Source organism: Coffea arabica, chromosome 6c (assembly GCF_036785885.1).
Source record: "Coffea arabica cultivar ET-39 chromosome 6c, Coffea Arabica ET-39 HiFi, whole genome shotgun sequence".
In the NCBI taxonomy this organism is placed as follows: domain Eukaryota; kingdom Viridiplantae; phylum Streptophyta; class Magnoliopsida; order Gentianales; family Rubiaceae; genus Coffea; species Coffea arabica.
In genome coordinates, this window is record NC_092320.1 from 6,364,062 (window position 1) to 6,382,534 (window position 18,473).

The following is an 18,473-nucleotide window of genomic DNA, read 5'->3' on the forward strand; positions in this document are numbered from 1 at the left end:
GTCCGGGGAGGTTCAAGAATGTGAAAAGTACTTATGGCCCATTTTAAACCGGCTCTAGGAATTCGTTCTGCTGCAGCTTATCAGAGCCTGCATTCGTTTCGTCTTCCTCTAATTTTCTCTTCCCCCAGCTTCATCTTTACTGCAAATCGTCAGAACTTGAGATTCAACGTTCCAGATTCAAAATTATAGCCGAAAAACCAAACACGCCGAGTTCATTCACTCGCTAGTCGACGCTGAGTTCGTGTGCTCGACTCATATCGGCTATTGTTCATTGACTCGGCAAAGATGGTAGATCCGGCGAGCTCAAATCTTGGAAGAATGTTAACAGACGAGATTACTCCTGTGATTATGGTCCTTCGAACCCCTCTCGTTGAGGAGACTTCTCAGAAAAATGGCCTATCATTCATTGAAATGCTCAGTCCATTCTGCGCGTTCAACAACATCGACGGTTTGTTTGGGAAATTAATAAGAATAGCTTAATTGAATTCTGGGTTTTGCTTTCTTAATGTGATGAAACCTTTTTCGGTGGTGTAAATTTTCTGGTTGCAGTTCCGGTGAGGACCGCAAGTGATCAGCCGTACAGGCTACAGAAATTTAAGCTGCGTTTGTTTTACGCATCCGACATTGCTCAACCGAATGTAGAGGTAAGCGTGTTTTTCCACTTTTAGTCTTTAGTGCTAGGATAAAAGGCTATTTAGGCAACTGGAGATTTTGCCTAATTTGGTCAACACAATATAGCTGTGGCTATACGAAAATTTCATTGTCGGTATAACAAAGTTTTACTGGTTTGCCTTAGAAAAGAAAACAAAAAAAAAGGGAAGAAAATTTTACTGGTTTAGACGCAGTGTATTGGTTGAATACTGTTATCATTAGTTGTAATGTGGGGCTGGGTCAAATCATCAAAAGGTTGAATCCTGAATACATTGCATAACATAACATACTGCGGTAAGAAGAGATGAGCTTGGAGTTGAAGACAGTGGTGCCATAGTTAAGTAATGTCAATATGGATTAGTAACTAGAGTGTTAACCAGTATAATCTGGGCAGCATGGTCAAGGTTCAAGCCTTTATGGTGAATGATGACTGTAGTTAGCATTCCTGGTTCTTATTCAAATTTGTTGACAGGCCCTTCAGAAAAAAATTCATTTTCTTTTGCATATTGTCCAAGCAAAAAGCTTTTTCGTTATTTATGGATCTCTATTGTTGGATAGAGTATTATTTGAAATATTATTTGGAATAATTACTGTAGCACTTTTTGTGATGTGATGTATGTGAGATAAAAAGTTGATTGGGAATATAAAAAGGTGAATTGGGAAATGTGTTTATGATGCAAGCGAAATATTATTTGGAATAATATGTGTATCCAAACACTCCCAATATTTGACTAACAGTATTTTTCAACTGTGATTGCTTTGTACATGAATGTTTCAACTAAATCCTCACATAGCAATAAGAATTGATGATTGGTCGGGAAAGCAGCATGCCTTCTTTGCTGATCACTTGACTGCTTCAAGTTTACCTCTTGCATGTACATGCTATCTCATTGACATAGAGTTAGTTCTCACTTCCCTTTCATGATCAGCTACTCTGCCTGCTTATATTTCCTTTCAAAAATCAATGTTGCTCAACCAGGTTGCCAAAGAGCGCATAAACCAAGTAATAACTTGTGCTGGAGAAAAAGATTTTCCTGATGTGTCTACAGACCATCTGCTGAATGAGACAGCACTACCAAGTAAGTTTATGCCCGTTCAGAAAATATGAAACAAGAAATTTCTTTCCCCCTTTCTGCTTTCAAGCAGTGGTACCGTGGATCTTGTCCATTAGGAAATGATGTATTAGAGTCAATTTCACTATGCTCCTTCTTTGAGCAGAGGTTTCAGCAAACTTGTGAAGGTTTTAAGTTTTGCAAATCCAATCCATGCGCTGAATTTGATCTTCGTATTCTTCTCATGCACCATTATCACTTGAAATGTTTTACTTAAAGCATTTCATTGCTTGGTGGAATCTTTCAATATTGCTTACCTAAAAATCTTAGTGGAATCTATAGTGCATTTTAGACTAATTGCTAACATGTAATTTCTGTGCAGCTGCACAACATAAAGTTCCACCATCTTGGTTTGAATTTTTTAACCGAGAGCTAGTACGCACAGTTTCTTTTGCTGAGCACGAGGCTTTTGACCATCCAGTGGCATGTAAGATTTTGTTCCTCTCTCTCTCTCTCTCCCCCCAACCCCTGGAAAAGAAAAGGTTAATAAATGAAGTTGAAGAGTCCTGAATTGCTTCTAGTATTTTAGTGGGCTAATTCTGCTGCTTGACAGTACACCTTTCTGCATTCTATCTGATTGTAAGATAGGTCTTTTGGCTGTTTCCTCGATGGATGAAGACCCTATCGACAAATTTGTGGATCTTTTTAATACCAACCAGTTGCCAGCTCTTATTAATGATGGTGCAATGGACCCAAAGATTCTTAAGCATTTTGTATTGGTGCATGATAACCAAGATGGCATGTTAGAGAGGTAATATTTACATCAATTCAAATATATTAAATTTTGAAGTTACTGTTAGATAGTAGCTTGGTACATGGATATGGTCTAATATCTCTACATCTTAAGATTAGGTCAATGATTAAGAGTCGGATCAAATTAGTACTGTGATGAAGTTTTGGCCATCAAACTAGTAAAGTACTGACACTCTAGTCAATTCTAACAATCAAGTCCAACCAAGCAGCATGGCACCTATCTTGACAAAATTGAAATTGGGAAAAAAAAGGATAGCAGCCTTCCTTCCTTCCTTTTTGTTCTGTTCTTTTTCATTTTTTTTTCTGCCTTTGGACAATCACCCTTTGTTGGTCAAAGATTCCATACCCCTACCTCCCCTAGGACAAAGATCCCACTTGCCTGTCTGTTGGTCTCAAAGTTTTAGTTACCTCTGCTGGCAGCCCCTTCCAGAAATCCTTGCAAGAGGAACACCTCCTGGCTCAACTCCCTAAATAGCTCATTCAGTCCCCCGCTTACCAAGTTCCCCTTACCTTGCTTCCCTCAAACTATTTGCAACCCCCATTCTTACCCTCCAAAAGAAAGCCTTGTCTGGATGGAAAATACCAGAGTAAATGGAGAAAACTACTAGGAGTTAGAGTTTTATATTTTTGAGAGTTTCTGTGAGCTGTTTGATTACTTTAAGTTGGCAGAGTATGTGTTCACTTGTGCATTTTGCCCAAAAAATTCTGCAAAGCAGTAATCCAGCACATCCCTTGTAGTATTGAAATAAAGATTGCTGAGGAATAAGGTCCCTTGGGTGCTTTACAAGAAAATTATAGAGTTTGTTTGGATAGGAGGTTATTTGAAATAATTACTCTGGTACTTTTTGTGATGTGATATATGTGGGATAAAAAGGTGGTTGGAAATCGTGTATATGATATAAGCAAAACAAAATTTGAAATTTTTTTTGAAATTCTTGATATCCAACCACACATAATTTTTATGATATTAATGTTGTCTCTCTTTGTTCCATTCAATCACCACTGTTGTCTTTCCTTAAAACATTGGTAATTAGCATCCTAGGAGTTGTGGTATTTACTGGATTTCTGTGCTTTTAGATGTATAAACTAGAGAAAATAATTGTGTTGCACAGTCTTTTGCTTTTCCGAGTTTCATCTAAGTGCGTATTCCACTCAACATTTTACCATTGGTGTTACCCTAACTAAAAAGTTTAATGGACATAGCCATTTTCTAATATTTTTGACGTATTACAGAGCAACCAAAGTTTTGACAGAAATGAGGACTACATTTGGGGCAAACAGTTCCTGCCTGTTGTGTGTAAACTCCTCTGAAGATGGTCTGATAAAGCATCAAGAAAACCCATGGGTATCTTATGTAAGCCATTTGTTAAGCCTATTCCATTTTCCCCTGTTATCTCTCTCCTGTTTGAGTGAAAGTGTGCTACTGCAAAAGATGTGGCTCAAAGGCTTGTTCTTGCCTCCTATGACAGAAAAATGATGGTTCAAAACTTCCCCAGCTTGGCTGCTTCCTCAGTTTAGATGATATGGATGAGGTGCCTCCTAATCTCTGTTATTTGCAAATTTGCATGCTCATATTGTTTGGTAATTGCAAGATAAAATCTCCATATTTATGAGCTTAATTCTGAACCTTCCTTGAACTTTACAGTTGAAAAAAACTATGCAAGATCTGTCATCTAAACACATCATTCCTTATATGGAGCAAAAGATTCGTGTTCTGAATCAGCAGGTATGCTTTGTGCTTCTGGTTTCAGCAAGTCATTTTTCAGAGCCGGTTATTGTGGTTTGAGCTAATTTTTCCTGTCTTGTTCAATACTTGTAAATTGTTTACTGTCTCCTAGGTTTCTGCTACAAGAAAGGGTTTCAGAAACCAAATTAGAAACCTATGGTGGAGAAAAGGGAAAGACGATGTTCCTGACCACCCCAATGGTCCAGCGTATGTTGTAGTTTTTCTTTTTATATGCACAAGCTGCATGTGTACGTTCTCACTACCAACCTAATTTAGTTTGTCTACGTGCTGGTGAAGGTATGCTTATAACTCCATGGAATTTCAAATAAGACTTTTGGGGGACTATGCATTCATGCTAAGAGATTATGAGCTTGCTTTGTCAAACTATAGACTACTTTCAACAGATTATAAACTTGACAAAGCATGGAAACACTATGCTGGCGTTCAGGTAGTTACCTTCTTTTTGACAGTCAATTTTGTTTATGTTGATTAGTCATTTGCTGGAGTTCCTCGAAAAGATTTTGGCGATGTTCTGAAACCTAATTGGAAACATAATTAATGTGCCTATGCTATATGCATAATTGTGCTTCTGATTGCGGACCTAATGTTTGAATGAAAATTGTTGGAGACACAGGACAATTACTACCATGTCTTAAACTTTCGGCTTTGCATGTCTGACAAGCATCGAATGCACCTTGTAGACTCATATAGGAGGGTCTTTAGTGATTAAGATAGAGATAGGTGACGAGAAATGGCCCTGTTTGTTGACTTTCATCTTTCGTTAGACCTGGTAAACTTGCATCAGAGAACTAAAATGCATTGTTAAATTGTATACTACATTATCTTTTATGCTTGGGCATAGAATTTCAAAGAAAAAGTCCTGAGTTCAAATGGGGTTTAATCCTTTATTATTTAGATTTTGGACCAGAGCTTCTTCTAGTAAAATTTTACAAATTATCCTTGATGCCACCTCTGTCACACCCTTTCCATCCAGAGATAAACTTCTTATTGTTATGTGTCACATAAATAGAAACTTACTAGTTAAGTTCAGCTCAGATGTTATATCATATGGTTAGTCAATGAGCTTATTGGGTTGTTCTAGTTCATTTACTTAGGTAAAAACTGTTTATTCAGAATGTCAGACAAGTAGCCAAATGAAGTCCACACTCTATTTAGCTATTGTTTTAGCTGGGAACCAGCTGGGACTGGGTTACTCTGAGAGGAAAAGTTATGTGCAATGGTATTGAGTTGCTAAGACCTTTTTGTATGACTAGATGTAAATGGTTTTGCACTGGCACAACATATTTCCTGTGCAGCTGTTTTATTGTTCATCTCATTTTTGCAGGAGATGATGGGGCTAACTTACTTCATGCTGGATCAGTCAAGAAAGGATGCTGAATATTGCATGGAAAATGCATTTAGCACATATTTAGTATGTGCCTCTTTTCTTGCTAAGTTGGATTCTTTTGTTATCTTAAGATGAGCAGTTTATAATTACATCCAATGAACTAATTGATTATTTCCCCTCTGCTATTGCAACCTTCATTATCCATAAATTTGGGGTTTTCTTCTGTTTATTCATTATTGGTGAATCTGTCATACTATTTGATGTCAATTAGTACACCTTCCAGGATATACGAGTCCATTTGTGGTTAAAATAAATGGTTGTTCTAATTGATGAAAAACAATGTAGAACTACTAGTCTGCAGGGCAAAAGCTCTGATCCAACTTTATGGAAGATCGATGGTGAGTCACTTTTTATTGCACTTTGTATAATTTGATTTTGATTTTTTTGCCCTAATAATGTATCTGTCTTTAGTTGAAATATTTTATGGTTTAATTTATTTTTTAGTGGTAGTAGGTATTAAATGAAATGTTTATCCAATAACTTTTTAAGTGATATCTATGTTTGGGGCATATATTTGGACGGACATTATGACTTAGAAGAGGGAAAACAGTTATTCTTGTGGATACATGGGCTGGATAAATAATGAACTGCAATTACACAGGATACTGTTGTTGGCTTTGGTATGGATTATTCTTAAACCTACATCATTGTATGTGCAGAAATTGGGGTCATCTGGTCAGCGAAATGCCACACGCTGTGGTCTTTGGTGGGTGGAAATGTTGAAAGCAAGAGATCAGCATAAAGATGCTGCCAGCATTTACTTCCGAATCTCTGGTGAGGTAATTGCTCTGGTTTTCAGTAAGAAAACTGATGGGGCCTGCATATTCTGATCTGAAAATGTTGCCTTTGTCAGGAGCCTCTACACTCTGCGGTAATGCTTGAGCAAGCATCTTATTGTTATATGTTCTCTACACCACCGCTGTTGCGAAAGTATGGATTCCATCTCATTCTAGCAGGTGATCTTTACAAGAAATGTGATCAGGTAACTTCTCTATTCTGATAATGCAGTTTACCTATGCAAATAAACTGCAATGATTTCAGTGGTTCTACTTTTCCTTTATCAGATAAAGCATGCAATTCGAACATACAGAAGTGCTCTTTCTGTTTTTAAAGGAACCACATGGAACCACATCAAGGATCAAGTGCACTTCCATATTGGAAAGTAAGCTTCAGAGAGCCCCTGAATCTAAGTTATTATGTAAATTAAAATGAGGTGTTAATTGTCATACTTAAACCCAGGTGGTATGCATTTCTTGGAATGTTCGATGTGGCGATGGAGCACATGCTTGAAATTTTGGCCTGTGGTCATCAGTCAAAGTCAACGCAAGAGTTATTCTTGAGGGATTTCTTTCAAATAGTTCAGGTCTCACTGCTGCTTCACAACTGTACAATGTTTCTAATCACCAAAAAAAAAAATGGAAGAAGAAGAAAATTTTCCCTTCAGACTATGCTGCATATGTTAGATCGGTATTATCCTTAATAATCATTTGCACGGTTGGAGTTTTTTTTTTTTTTTTTTTTTTGTGTCATATGCATTATCTGGGATGCTTTAGGTTTTCTCATGTAAGTGTTTTCCTAGTCTGCTGTGCAAGAGCAAATTAAAAGATAGTTGACGTAGATGGTGTGGACTCATTTAAACAAAACTCTTTGTAGAGTAATGAAATGGAGATTGAAGGTAAAGCTAAAGGAGGAGTTGGACCAGAAGTAGTGAAGGACTTGAAACCTGGAGGAAGGCAGTTAAATCAGCAAAGGACTTGAATTAGGATGGAAGAAAGTCAAATCAGCAATAAAAGTGCAGCCAAGAAAGCTAGGACCGAGAACAGTGGGAGCCTTGAGTTCAAGTGGAATATGACATTTAAAAAGCAGTAATTTTATGCCCGGACAATAAAAAGACAGTTATGTACAGTCAGTAATATATTTTTGAGATCAGTCTTCTTTGGGTTGAAAGTGGACCCTACATAGAGATTTGTCTAAATTGGGTTGGCAAACTCAAAATTTTGTGTTTGGTTCATATGAAAGAGAAGGGTTGTGTTTGAATCACCAGTCTCCATTAGAATGCTTCATAAAGCCGATTCTATCTGCTGTACAAGAGAGATAATGAAAGATGCAATAACAATAGATGAAACGATTATATGTTGCTAAAATCTCAAAATATGATGTAAGATCAAAGTAGGGGCAACTTTCTCCTACTATTGGCAGCGGAATTATAGGACTCCAAGAGCTATTTGATGCTCACTTTTGATTGTAGATACTATTAGAATTACTGGAAAAAGATAACTATCTTCAAGAACTGATCATGTTGTTGGATATTTGGATATTTTGTGAAATAAAGAAAGCAAGCGTAAAGCTTTGATTAGGCTCTATACATAGTGGAGAGGGGAAGGTATTACTGCAGGTCCTTTAAGACAGAGATATTGGTGCACAGTTCAAGAAAAATGTGGTCCAACATAGAGGAGAATGGATAAAAGATGGCTTCTATTTAGGCCAACTCTAAATGGTATAAACTATAAAGTCATGCATTCCTGGAGATGAGGGAATATGTTTTTTTTTTTCAATTTATTTGTCAGTTCGAGATATAAAGTGACTTCTTCTACTCAATGTTTTGTAGTGATTGTTACACCTAGTTTTTTAACAGTGCGAACTGAGACAGAAATAAGGTGTTCCATCAGGCAGGTTTCTTATGCCTCAATAAACTCCTTTTTTTTTTTTGCTTTAACTTCCTTGACTCCCTTTTTTGTGGTTGGGGGGGTTGGGTGATGTGAGAGGAATTAACTGGAAGCATGGAATTGGATATTTCATTGTATTTGGCGGATTACATATTGATGGTATAGTGTATGTTGTACTATTTTCAGATGGTTAATTGCTTAGTGTCCCTCTGTTTATTCAATGTGCAAAAGTTGTTGCCCCATTGATTTCCATCTTTTCCTTGGTTTTTCTTGGTCAATGTAGAATACAGGGAAAACATTTGACGTTTTGAAACTTCAGTTGCCTGTTATCAATGTCAATTCCATTAAAGTTGTCGTTGAAGACCATCGAACTTATGCATCAGAGGCAGCGGTAAGTTAGCTTCTTTTCCTTTTGTACTCTGGAAGGTGGTTTCTAGATTGTTGTCAGATTTGTTTTTTGTTTGCTTGATTATGATTTTGTTGCTCCTATAAGTTGCCCAAGTTTGTGGTTTTTTTGGTTGTTGAATTTTGGACGTGCTGCCCTTATTGTTCATAGTAGAGCAGTTTATACTAAAGCTACGAGGATGAATGCTTCAGCCAACTGTGAAAAATTACTAACATTATAATATGGAAAGTTTGATGTCAAGTTAAAAAAGATCTTTTATCAATTAGAATAAGGAGTTCTAGTTTGTATTTCTCATTGTGGTATATCCTGTTGACTAGGGTGATATGTTTGTGTGACAGACTACAAGTGGGGTAATTGCTTTGAAGTTTGCCCAGTTTCTTAGTTTTTATAGACTAGCATGTAAGTTGAATAGGTTCATTGATGGAAGCTTTGATTACTTTGATTGCTCTAGAGCAGGGAAAATCCCAACTTATACTTGTACACAGTGAAGCTGAGCTAGAAAATCACACCTGGGCATACTTCATTTTGATATCTTAACCTGGTCCTTGTTTCAGGATATGTATCAGAAGCTCATTTTTAGATAGGTCACCTTTAAGGCTTTTTAAATTGTAGCGTTTGAACTACAGGAACTCAATTGCTTCTCATAAGTTCAATGCCCTATTGTCGATGGAGTTTGTTGTGCAATCATAAGTATTGGGTAGTAAAGTTTTTCTCTTTTATTTACTATTTTAGCATTTGGTTGTTCATTAGACTCCTTTCTCCATCTTTTATCTTAGGTTATATCTTAATTTCATGTTGGTCTTTCCCAAAATCTGCCAACTTTCTTAAATGGACATAGTATTCTAATAAGCTTTCCTTCTCTTTAATCTTAAGATGAAATATATAATGATTCTACAACTTCCAGACTAACTCTGTAGATTTTCTTACCCAATATGTTGGTCTCCCACATGTTGCTATCTCTTTGAGCTGTTATAATGACTTGAACTGTCTCTTACTACCTGAACTGGGTTAAACTAAGAAGCTCATTTAGGAACAAAGAGAGTGCTTAGTCAGGAGCCAGCTAGCATAATTTTTTTTATGTAGATTTTATTCTATATGGGGTTGAGGGGGAGAGTTAGGTGAAGGCCAAGGGATACTTTGACACCTCCTTATACCCTACTAGAATTTTTGAAAATGTAAGGAACCTTGGCTTCAGATTGATATTGTTCATTTCTTGATTTCCAGACAAGTGTTAAAGAAGGTATCTGGCTATCTTTGGAAGAGGATATGATTCCGTCATTGTCTTCTATGAGAAATAACTGGTTGGAATCACATGGCAAGAACTTCCCTCAGAAATATAAAGATTCAAATGTCTGTGTTGCTGGAGGTATGAGTTAGTGATACTGTGATCTTACTGTTCAAAGGTTGGGGATGTTTCTTTGATTACTCTTTTCAAATTGAGGCAATACTTCCTCAATGCCAATAAATTCTGTATGGAATTCATGGTAATCAAATTTAACCACAACGTTGCTAAAATGAAGCACCTGCATTACTAGATTATTTGATTAAGATAGAAAGGCATGTCCAAATTGAGGCAATAAAACCTTGGGTAGTAAATGAGGTGCTGATCCTGTACTAAATCTGGATTGATAATTAGTTTTCTCTTTTCAATTTTGTAGCTGGAATTTTTCATGATCCATGTTCATATAGGTAATTTATCTCTATTGCTAAATCCTGTATCTGACAAAACTAAAACTGTATATTTGGCAAACTATTTTACTGTCTGCGGAACAATCTTTCAGTCAAAAAGTATTTGCTGCAGACTCTGCAGGATTGGAACTTGCAGTCTTGCATGTAACTTTTTATCTGTGTCATTGGTGCTTTTTTCAAAAGCTCATCTCCTTTGTGTTGCTTCGTTCTTTTGCAGAGGTTATTAGAGTAGATGTTGAATTGAAAAACCCACTTAAAATTCCTATTTCAATCTCTAGTGTCTCACTCATATGTGAGCATTCCTCAAGATCCGATGAAATGAATTCTGGTAAGGGACTTTAATGTTTACTTATGATTATATCTATATGTGCCGATCTTTGATGTACTTTTTTCTTCTGAAATTGTCAGCCAATAGTGTTTTTTTAAGCTTATCTGCATTTGAGCTAATTTATCATTTTCCTCCAGTTTGCGTGCATTAAATTTGAGATTGAAAAATTCTAATTGGTCCTCTTAATTATTTGTTATCCCTCTTTTTTTCCCCGGGGTAGAACATGACAATTAGCAATTTTTTGACTTTGCAGATTTGAATAGTTCAATTGATAATGACCAATTGAGAAAGCTTGCCATCAATGGGTATGTATGTGAAACTTGGATGGCCTTTCTATTTTTTGTTATATTTTGCAAGTACATATCTGCACATTTTGTTCTTGGGTAAGGCCCGTCAAAAGGTCACTAAACTATTCAAAAGTCTCATTTTACCCACTCGACTACTTTTTGTATCCAATAGCCTACCAAACTTTTCTAATGTCTAGTTTTACATGTTTTTGGTAATAAATAGTTCACTAAACTTTACAACAATATCATTTTACCCACTTAAAACTTTTTTTAACCAAATAGCCTACTAAACTCTTTAAAGTGATTCATTTTGACGATTTTGTTAAATTCTGCAGTTAAAAATGACAAAAGTTTGTCATGTTACCCCGTTTTGATTGGATAATTTTGTCATTTCACACCCAAAATTCAATTTTTCAAATCCATTAAAATATTTTATAGCTTCAAAAAAAACTCCCAAATTCCATTTTTGGGATAGCGCCAAATCTGTTTCTATGAGGATCAAGATTGTATTTTGGGATTTAGTGTTTTTCTAAGTGATAAAATAAATTAATTGATTGGACTAGATGGATTTGGGTACGACATGATAAAATTGTCCATTCAAAAAAAATCAGGCTCACATGCAAAACTTTCATCTATGTCAATGGTAGAATTTAACAGAATGGTCAAGATAAAATAGCTTAATGGGTTATTTGGTACAAAAAATAATTGAGTGAGTACAATGAAACTTTCGAAAAGTTTAATGGGCTATTTGCTACAAAAAATGGTTCAGTGTGTAAAATGAGATTTTTGAAAAGTTTAGTGGGCTATTTGGTACAAAAAATAGTTGAGTTGGTACAATGAAACTTTCGAAAAATTTGGTGACCTCTGGCGTACTTTACCCTTTGTTCTTCTCTATTTATGTCACTTTGATTATTGAGAAATTTTTTCAATCAGGAAGTGTAGTGCTGAGGCATCTTCATTGCTGTCCTCTGAGATTGATCTACGGCTAGGTGCTGGTGAAACAATAGTGGTGAGTTGGACATTTTTTAGTAGCTGCTCATAGGCAATCTTGGTCTTTTGTATCAGATTTTTGTGAAAAAAAGGAATATATTGGAAGTGCAGACCTGTAGTCAATCAGCTGTGCTTGCTTCCAATAGCTAATTGTGTCTGTACCTTCCTTAACCCATTGTTTAATCAATTAATAGATGGATTAATTTTCTGTACACTGATATTGTATACGGGATTACTGTTGGATGGTTGGCAACTAATTTGAATTTGAAATCCAAATTTTGTATGCGTCACGCATCCAACTGTGATAATGTATACACTGTCAATGTATATAAAATTAACTCTTAATAAATATGCATGTGATGGAAGTTGCTTTGCTGTTTGAAGGAGTATATGTTCTTGCTGGTTGTAGTATCTGGTTTCTCAACCATTGAGTTTCATCAATTCCCTTTTAAATTATTTCAAGACAGTAAAGACTTGGGATGTGCAAGCTGTTCTTGCAATTCAACCACAAGATGCTCTGTTTCTTAGAATATATGCTCAGTGTGCTTCACAATCTCAATGTGTAGTATTTCAGTGCTATTGGTTTTCCAATAATATCCTTTAAAAGCAGTGGTCAACAAATTCCTGTTCATAAGCCTTAATGGAGGTGCGTTCAGTGGTCAGTAATTCCTGTTCGACCTCTTATTTTTCAACCTCTCCAGGTAACTATGGGCTGTTATTTTTGAATTACATGCAACAATAGTAAAAGCAACCCGCAAAGAGTAGTTAACTCCCCATAGCAAGTAGGTGTACTTTACTGAATTAATTTTTTTATTGTAAGCTGTTTTCAAAAGGTCAAACGTGGACTTATAGATAACATGGTATGATGAAATGAAGGAGAAAATAAAAAGCTAATAAGAATGTGAGCTTGGGCCCTGAAGATAAAGTCTGAGGTTACAGTTTTAGGCTGCTGTGTGAGACAGAAAGAAATGGTGTTTGGACTCCTCCATGGTTTTGCTTGTTAGAATCCTGGAAAAAAGAGGCTCTATACCATGTAACTTTAGCTTACCACTTTCTTGTTTTGCATAGTTATAGGTCATGGGCTTGGTCATGTGCATGATGTGAAGTTATGCAGCCTATTTTGTTATGCAAGCAGCAAAATCACTAGTGGACGTGAGAATCAGGACTGCAGGGTCTTGAGGATGTAAAGCTGTACAGATGTAATTTTGGGGGGAAATCTTCATACTCCATAAAATTAAGGGGGGGCGAAATTTTAATTTTCAAAGGATATAAGCAAAAAATTTAAACTATATTATGGGGAAATTGAACACATAATATGTTTCATAGTTTCAAGGGACTGCACACCAATTTTGTCTTTTGCATACTTAACATGTAGCGGAATTAAATTTCTTTATGCCTTTTGTGTTTTGTTGTTGATTTAGTTTTCATATGTTTATTGCTCATAGTCCATCCAGAATGCAACATCGTGAAGCTTCATTTCCTCCAAACATTCTACCCAGTCTATAAGTCTTTGAAAGCTAAATTGTTTTTTTCTTTTCACTACATTTAAGAGTCTACTTTTCAAAAATTTTCAGGCGCAATTAAGTGTTATTCCCAACACTGAAGGCATTCTTGAAATAGTTGGTGTGAGGTGGAAGCTCTCCGGATCAGTTTCTGGATTTTGTAAATTTGGTTCTGATTTACTGAAAAAGAAATTTGCCAGAGGGAGGAGGAGATCTAAGAAGTCTTCGGGCAGTTATCTTAAGTTTTTAGTGATCAAGGTCTTTTCTCTTTCTTCTTGTGCAGATGTCATATTCAACCTAAGTCGAGGGACCATTATTTTATTTGTTTGGCATCACATATACTTCTTATGAAACAATCATTTGTGTTTCTGCTTTTGTTTCCTCGCTGTCCAGAGTCTTCCCAAGCTTGAAGGTGTCATTCATCACCTACCTGAAACAGTTTATGTTGGAGATATGCGACGTCTGTCTCTGGAGTTAAAGAATCCATCAAATTCTCCTTTGAAGGTAGGTTAATATAACAATCAAACAAGTACATGACTCTTTGTGCTATAGGAGAAAAGTAAGTACTCTGGTCCATCAGATAGGTATTGTTCCACTGAGGAAAAGGTAAAGACTTCACTTGTCTAGGGTTAGTCTGTCAAAGGCAAAACTATATACCGCTTGAACTAGTGGTAGTCATTGTTTGGTTGAGGCTAAAGTGAGGGCAGAGTCCATATCGATTTATGTGTCTTGGAGTAAGATGCTGATTAGGCAATCAGAATGATACTATCTAGCAGGAATTTTCTAGACTTAATGACTATGAGCCTGTAAACATTTAAACTGATACATAGATGACAAAAAAGACACTTATGTTCATGGCAATTGTTGCCCATGAATGTAAATTCACGGATAGTGTCAGTAACATGCACCATGGCTCTGGATGGAGATCCATTTTACATGCTTGCAAGTCAACTTAGTAAAATTGTGAAGGCATTTTAGGAATTAATTACTCATGTTACTGTTTTGGGATATCCTTTTTAGGTTCTTTCAAGAATTTAAAGTAATTAGTTACCCAGTTTCATCTTGTAACGTTTGTTAATGCCTTCAGAAATACCAAAATTTTAAAATCATTGGACCAACAAAAGAATGCTTTTCACACGCAGACACACAAGCAAAATATCAACGTGCTCATTGTACATCTCTAAGCCTACGTGCTTGGGCAAAGAGAACATGGAAAATGTTATGAGAGGAGTAATACTTTTTTTTTTTTGCTTTTAATTATGCATATAAATATGTAATCTTTATGTTCTCAGGCTTTTTAAGTTTCTCGTGAATGTGTATGTTGGTGTTTTGGTAATTGTTTCTGTAAAAGAAGTTAAAAATTGTAGTGGGTATGTAAGTCACAATTAGCAATGATATATGTTTAGGAATCTCCTATATGATTGAAAGGATGAACTGATACTCTTTTTCTTTTACCATCATGCAAAACCTTCGCAGAATTTGAAGATGAAAGTTAGTCAACCAAGATTTCTTAAGGTTGGAGATCAAGAGGTTATGCAGATGGAATTTCCTTCTTGCCTGGAGAAAAGGGGAAGCTCTGGAGATGGTCATGTACCTAGAAAGACTAGTAAAGCTTCGCGGAGTCTGTATTCATTTCCTGAGGTATTGTGAAGTATCACTTCTTGTTGGATTTCAACTTGATATAAGGGAATTTGTTTATTAATTTTGTGGTCTTGAATTCTGTGTTCAAGGACTTGGTAGTTTGTGGTGATGATCCATTACAGTGGCCTCTGTATCTTCGGGCTGCAGCCCCTGGAAACCTTTCATTGTACATATCAATATACTATGAGGTTGGAGATGCTTCAAGTACCATGCATTATCGCATTCTACGTATGCATTTTAATTTAGAGGTAGGGTTAATATCCTTGTCTATTTTGATTAATCAATGAAAATGCCCAGTTGGACATTAGTTTTTTTGTTACACTGAACTGCATTATGATTCAAGCTATCCTATTTTAATGCTTTTTTGTGGGCACAAATATAGATACTGCCTTCATTGGATGTATCCTTCCATATCAGCCCACGCCCATCAAGATCACAAGAGTTTCTCGTGCGGATGGATGTAATCAACAGGACGAGTTCTGAAAGTTTCCAGTTTCACCAACTTTCTTCTGTTGGAAATGAATGGGAAATTTCATTGCTTCAACCAATGGATACTGTTTTTCCTTCTGATTTTCTAGTGGCTGGTCAAGCGTTATCATGTTTTTTCAAGCTTAAGGTTGGTGACAAGTTAAATGTGCGCCCCTAGGGAGTTTCTGGGACAAATCTGTTCCAATTTATTGAGTTGAGTTTTTTTTGTCTTTTCTTTTAATTCTTCAAAAGGATTTTTAATTTCTTCTTAATGTAGCCACCCCATTTATATGTCCTTTGCTAGTCTTTTTAATGCTTTGATTTGCAAGCATGTCTTGTGCTCTGATATGCCTTATCAAATTCAAGTAATTTGTATTGTTACGAACAGGCTGCATCTTGGACACTGTCCTCATTCATTTAAATCTGGTTAACATTTGAGATTGCTTTCTTAGATTGATCTACTTTCCTCTATCATCTTATTTTTGTTTATTTTGTTATACATTGCCTCCTGTTATGTAATATTGAAGTACTTTAAGTTCAGAATTGCAGGAAGTGGGTAAATGCTGAAGATGATCCCTCTTCTCTTGTCCCTTTGGAGAAGGCAGATATTAAATTGGTCCATGGAAATGGAGAAGCGCTTTTTGATACATCAAGGTCACCTTTAGTCGATTTTCACCATTACGAGAGGGTGCACCAAGGAACTTTAGAGCAGGTTAGCATTTTCCCTGTGTAGCTTGATACTTCATGGGAGCATCTTCCTGCATTTTTACTTTGTCCTGCAAACTGTGTGGCGCCATTGCACTGTAGTGTACTGGATTTCCTCTCTTCTTCTTCTTCATCCTTTTTTTTTTTTTTAATTGGGTGAACTTTTGAGTCATACGTACTTGGGTTGCTTTTGCGTAGCCATTCTATAACTTCACTGCCAAGAGTATTTTGGTAAAATTCAGATTTGCTGGAGCTTAGTCTACTAAAGAAGCAAGCATTAAGTGCAGTAGTATTATACCACTTTACTGAAAAATTACCTTGTTTTGACTTTTTCTAAATATGGTTGTTGTCACATCTTATGATAATTTTGGAACTTTTGCTTCTCTTTTATTAAACTTGATTTTTGTGTCTTGTCTTCACTTGTAAATTGTTTGTATGATGTAATCTTAGTTTTGTGCTAGTTGAAGACAAATGCATGTCACGTGTGAGTGGCAAATCTTAGCGTGGCTTGTTGGATAAAACTTGCCTTCCCATTCCTTGTTCACTCCTTCGTGCTCTCAGGCCTTCTGGCATGAAATTTTAGCTCCCTTGGCTCTAGTTCTTCTGACAAAGCTCCTCCTTGAATCACAACCGATTCTCATCCTCATTATCCCCTAGCAAATCAATGTCATACGATCCTGCCCTCGTAGGGTGATGTGTTACCTCCAATGTAATCCTCCCTGGTTTGGTGTATAATTGCATTCTCTTATCTTTCTTCTGTTGTTACATGCTGTTGTTAGTTTTCATTGTTGCAAGTTTGAGTAGTTGACTATTGCCTAGTTTAACTGCAAATTGTTACATGAAGTAATTATAATGTGTAGCACTTTCCTCACCGACTCTTAACCTTGCTTTATCAAAATTGTTGTCATTCCAGTGTCAGGGTCCTAGCATTTCTTATCGAGTTTAGGTTAATAAATGAAATTGCAATCTACTTCCTTGCCCTCGCATTATTCTGCTGACATTTTTTCCAATGTGCAAATCAGGATCACCAAACTAAGGTCGACTTCATATTGATATCCCGTTCTCGCAGAGATGACAAATCTGCAATTGATCTTTTCTCTCATCATGCATGTGATTGCAGGCAAGTTCCTTTGATAAAGATTATGTCATTTTCAACAATTAGTTCTTAAGCATCCATGTTATTGTTAACGTATTTGCCATTGTTGATTTTACAAGCACCTATTTCATGCGATTAAAATTATTTGTATTCTCCTAATCGTCCGTGTTCACTTATACAGTGTTGCGAGCTCAAGTCCTATATGGTGGCTAATAGAAGGCCCTGGAACTGTGACACATAATTTTGCTGTTGATTTTTGCGAGATAAAATTGAAAATGATTATCCACAATTCCTCCAACGTCACTACATCTGTTCACATCAGCACATTTGACTCAGCCCCCAATATCAATTCGTCGAGTACTGGTGCTTCTGTTTCTTCTGTAAATGAAGCAGGATGGCGTGATATATCTGTGCTTAACGACATTAAATTTACATCTGATGTCGCTGGAAGTCATGCTGGGAAGTTGCTCTCACCATTACCCGTTCCTCCTTTCATTTGGTCTGGTACAAGTTCCAATCGTGTCACACTCGAGCCACTGTCTTCTGCTGAAGTGGCTCTCCACATTTGTGTCTTCTCTCCTGGGACATATGATGTATCAAACTACTCTCTGCACTGGAGTCTTTTAAGCTCTGGTGTAGAAGACAAAGGGCCTGGTTTGAGACTGTCATCCGGGACATGCCAAGGTCATCCATACCACGTAACAGTGTTGCAGCAGGATTGAGCCTTTTGCGGCGAGTTCCCACAGAAACATAGTATGAGAGTTTCTGCAGAGTTCCATACCTTTGTAAAATATAAATTCATTGCGTTGTGTAACTACATAGGGGTACAACAGAGACGAAAACAATTTGCCCACCGAGCAAACGGTAGGCGGTGGAATCTTCATAATCTGTGAATTGTGTTTCAGAGCGGGAATTTCATTTTGTTAGTTATAGGTAACCAACCACACGACAATAATTCCCTGTATTTATATGAAATTCTTTTACAGGAAATTGATGTTATTTTTCCTCCCTTTTTTGGCCTTTTTGGTGACAGGTAAACATTTTA

General features: G+C 36.5%; 1 protein-coding gene across 3 annotated transcripts; it reads left to right on the forward strand.

Annotated features, from left to right (window-relative positions):
• Positions 1-51: 51 nt before the first annotated feature.
• LOC113693762 (uncharacterized) lies at positions 52-18,418 on the forward strand. 3 transcript variants are annotated; one of them, XM_072052414.1, is made up of 28 exons: positions 52-448; positions 550-644; positions 1,631-1,730; positions 2,086-2,190; positions 2,352-2,514; positions 3,750-3,870; positions 3,986-4,048; positions 4,162-4,242; positions 4,355-4,449; positions 4,540-4,690; positions 5,588-5,674; positions 6,310-6,429; positions 6,504-6,632; positions 6,715-6,812; positions 6,890-7,013; positions 8,600-8,707; positions 9,947-10,088; positions 10,629-10,739; positions 10,993-11,044; positions 11,960-12,035; positions 13,591-13,776; positions 13,912-14,022; positions 14,995-15,159; positions 15,249-15,407; positions 15,542-15,775; positions 16,169-16,339; positions 17,355-17,452; positions 17,610-18,418. In XM_072052414.1, exons 1-28 carry the CDS (start codon positions 286-288, stop codon positions 18,148-18,150), a joined length of 3,849 nt encoding a protein of 1,282 aa, XP_071908515.1. In that variant the 5' UTR covers positions 52-285; the 3' UTR covers positions 18,151-18,418. The 3 variants fall into 3 exon arrangements, with proteins under 3 accessions (XP_071908515.1, XP_071908516.1, XP_071908517.1); XM_072052415.1 differs by lacking the exon at positions 10,629-10,739 and having other exon boundaries at positions 67-448; XM_072052416.1 differs by lacking the exons at positions 52-448; positions 550-644; positions 1,631-1,730 and having other exon boundaries at positions 2,083-2,190; positions 2,348-2,514.
• Positions 18,419-18,473: the final 55 nt, after the last annotated feature.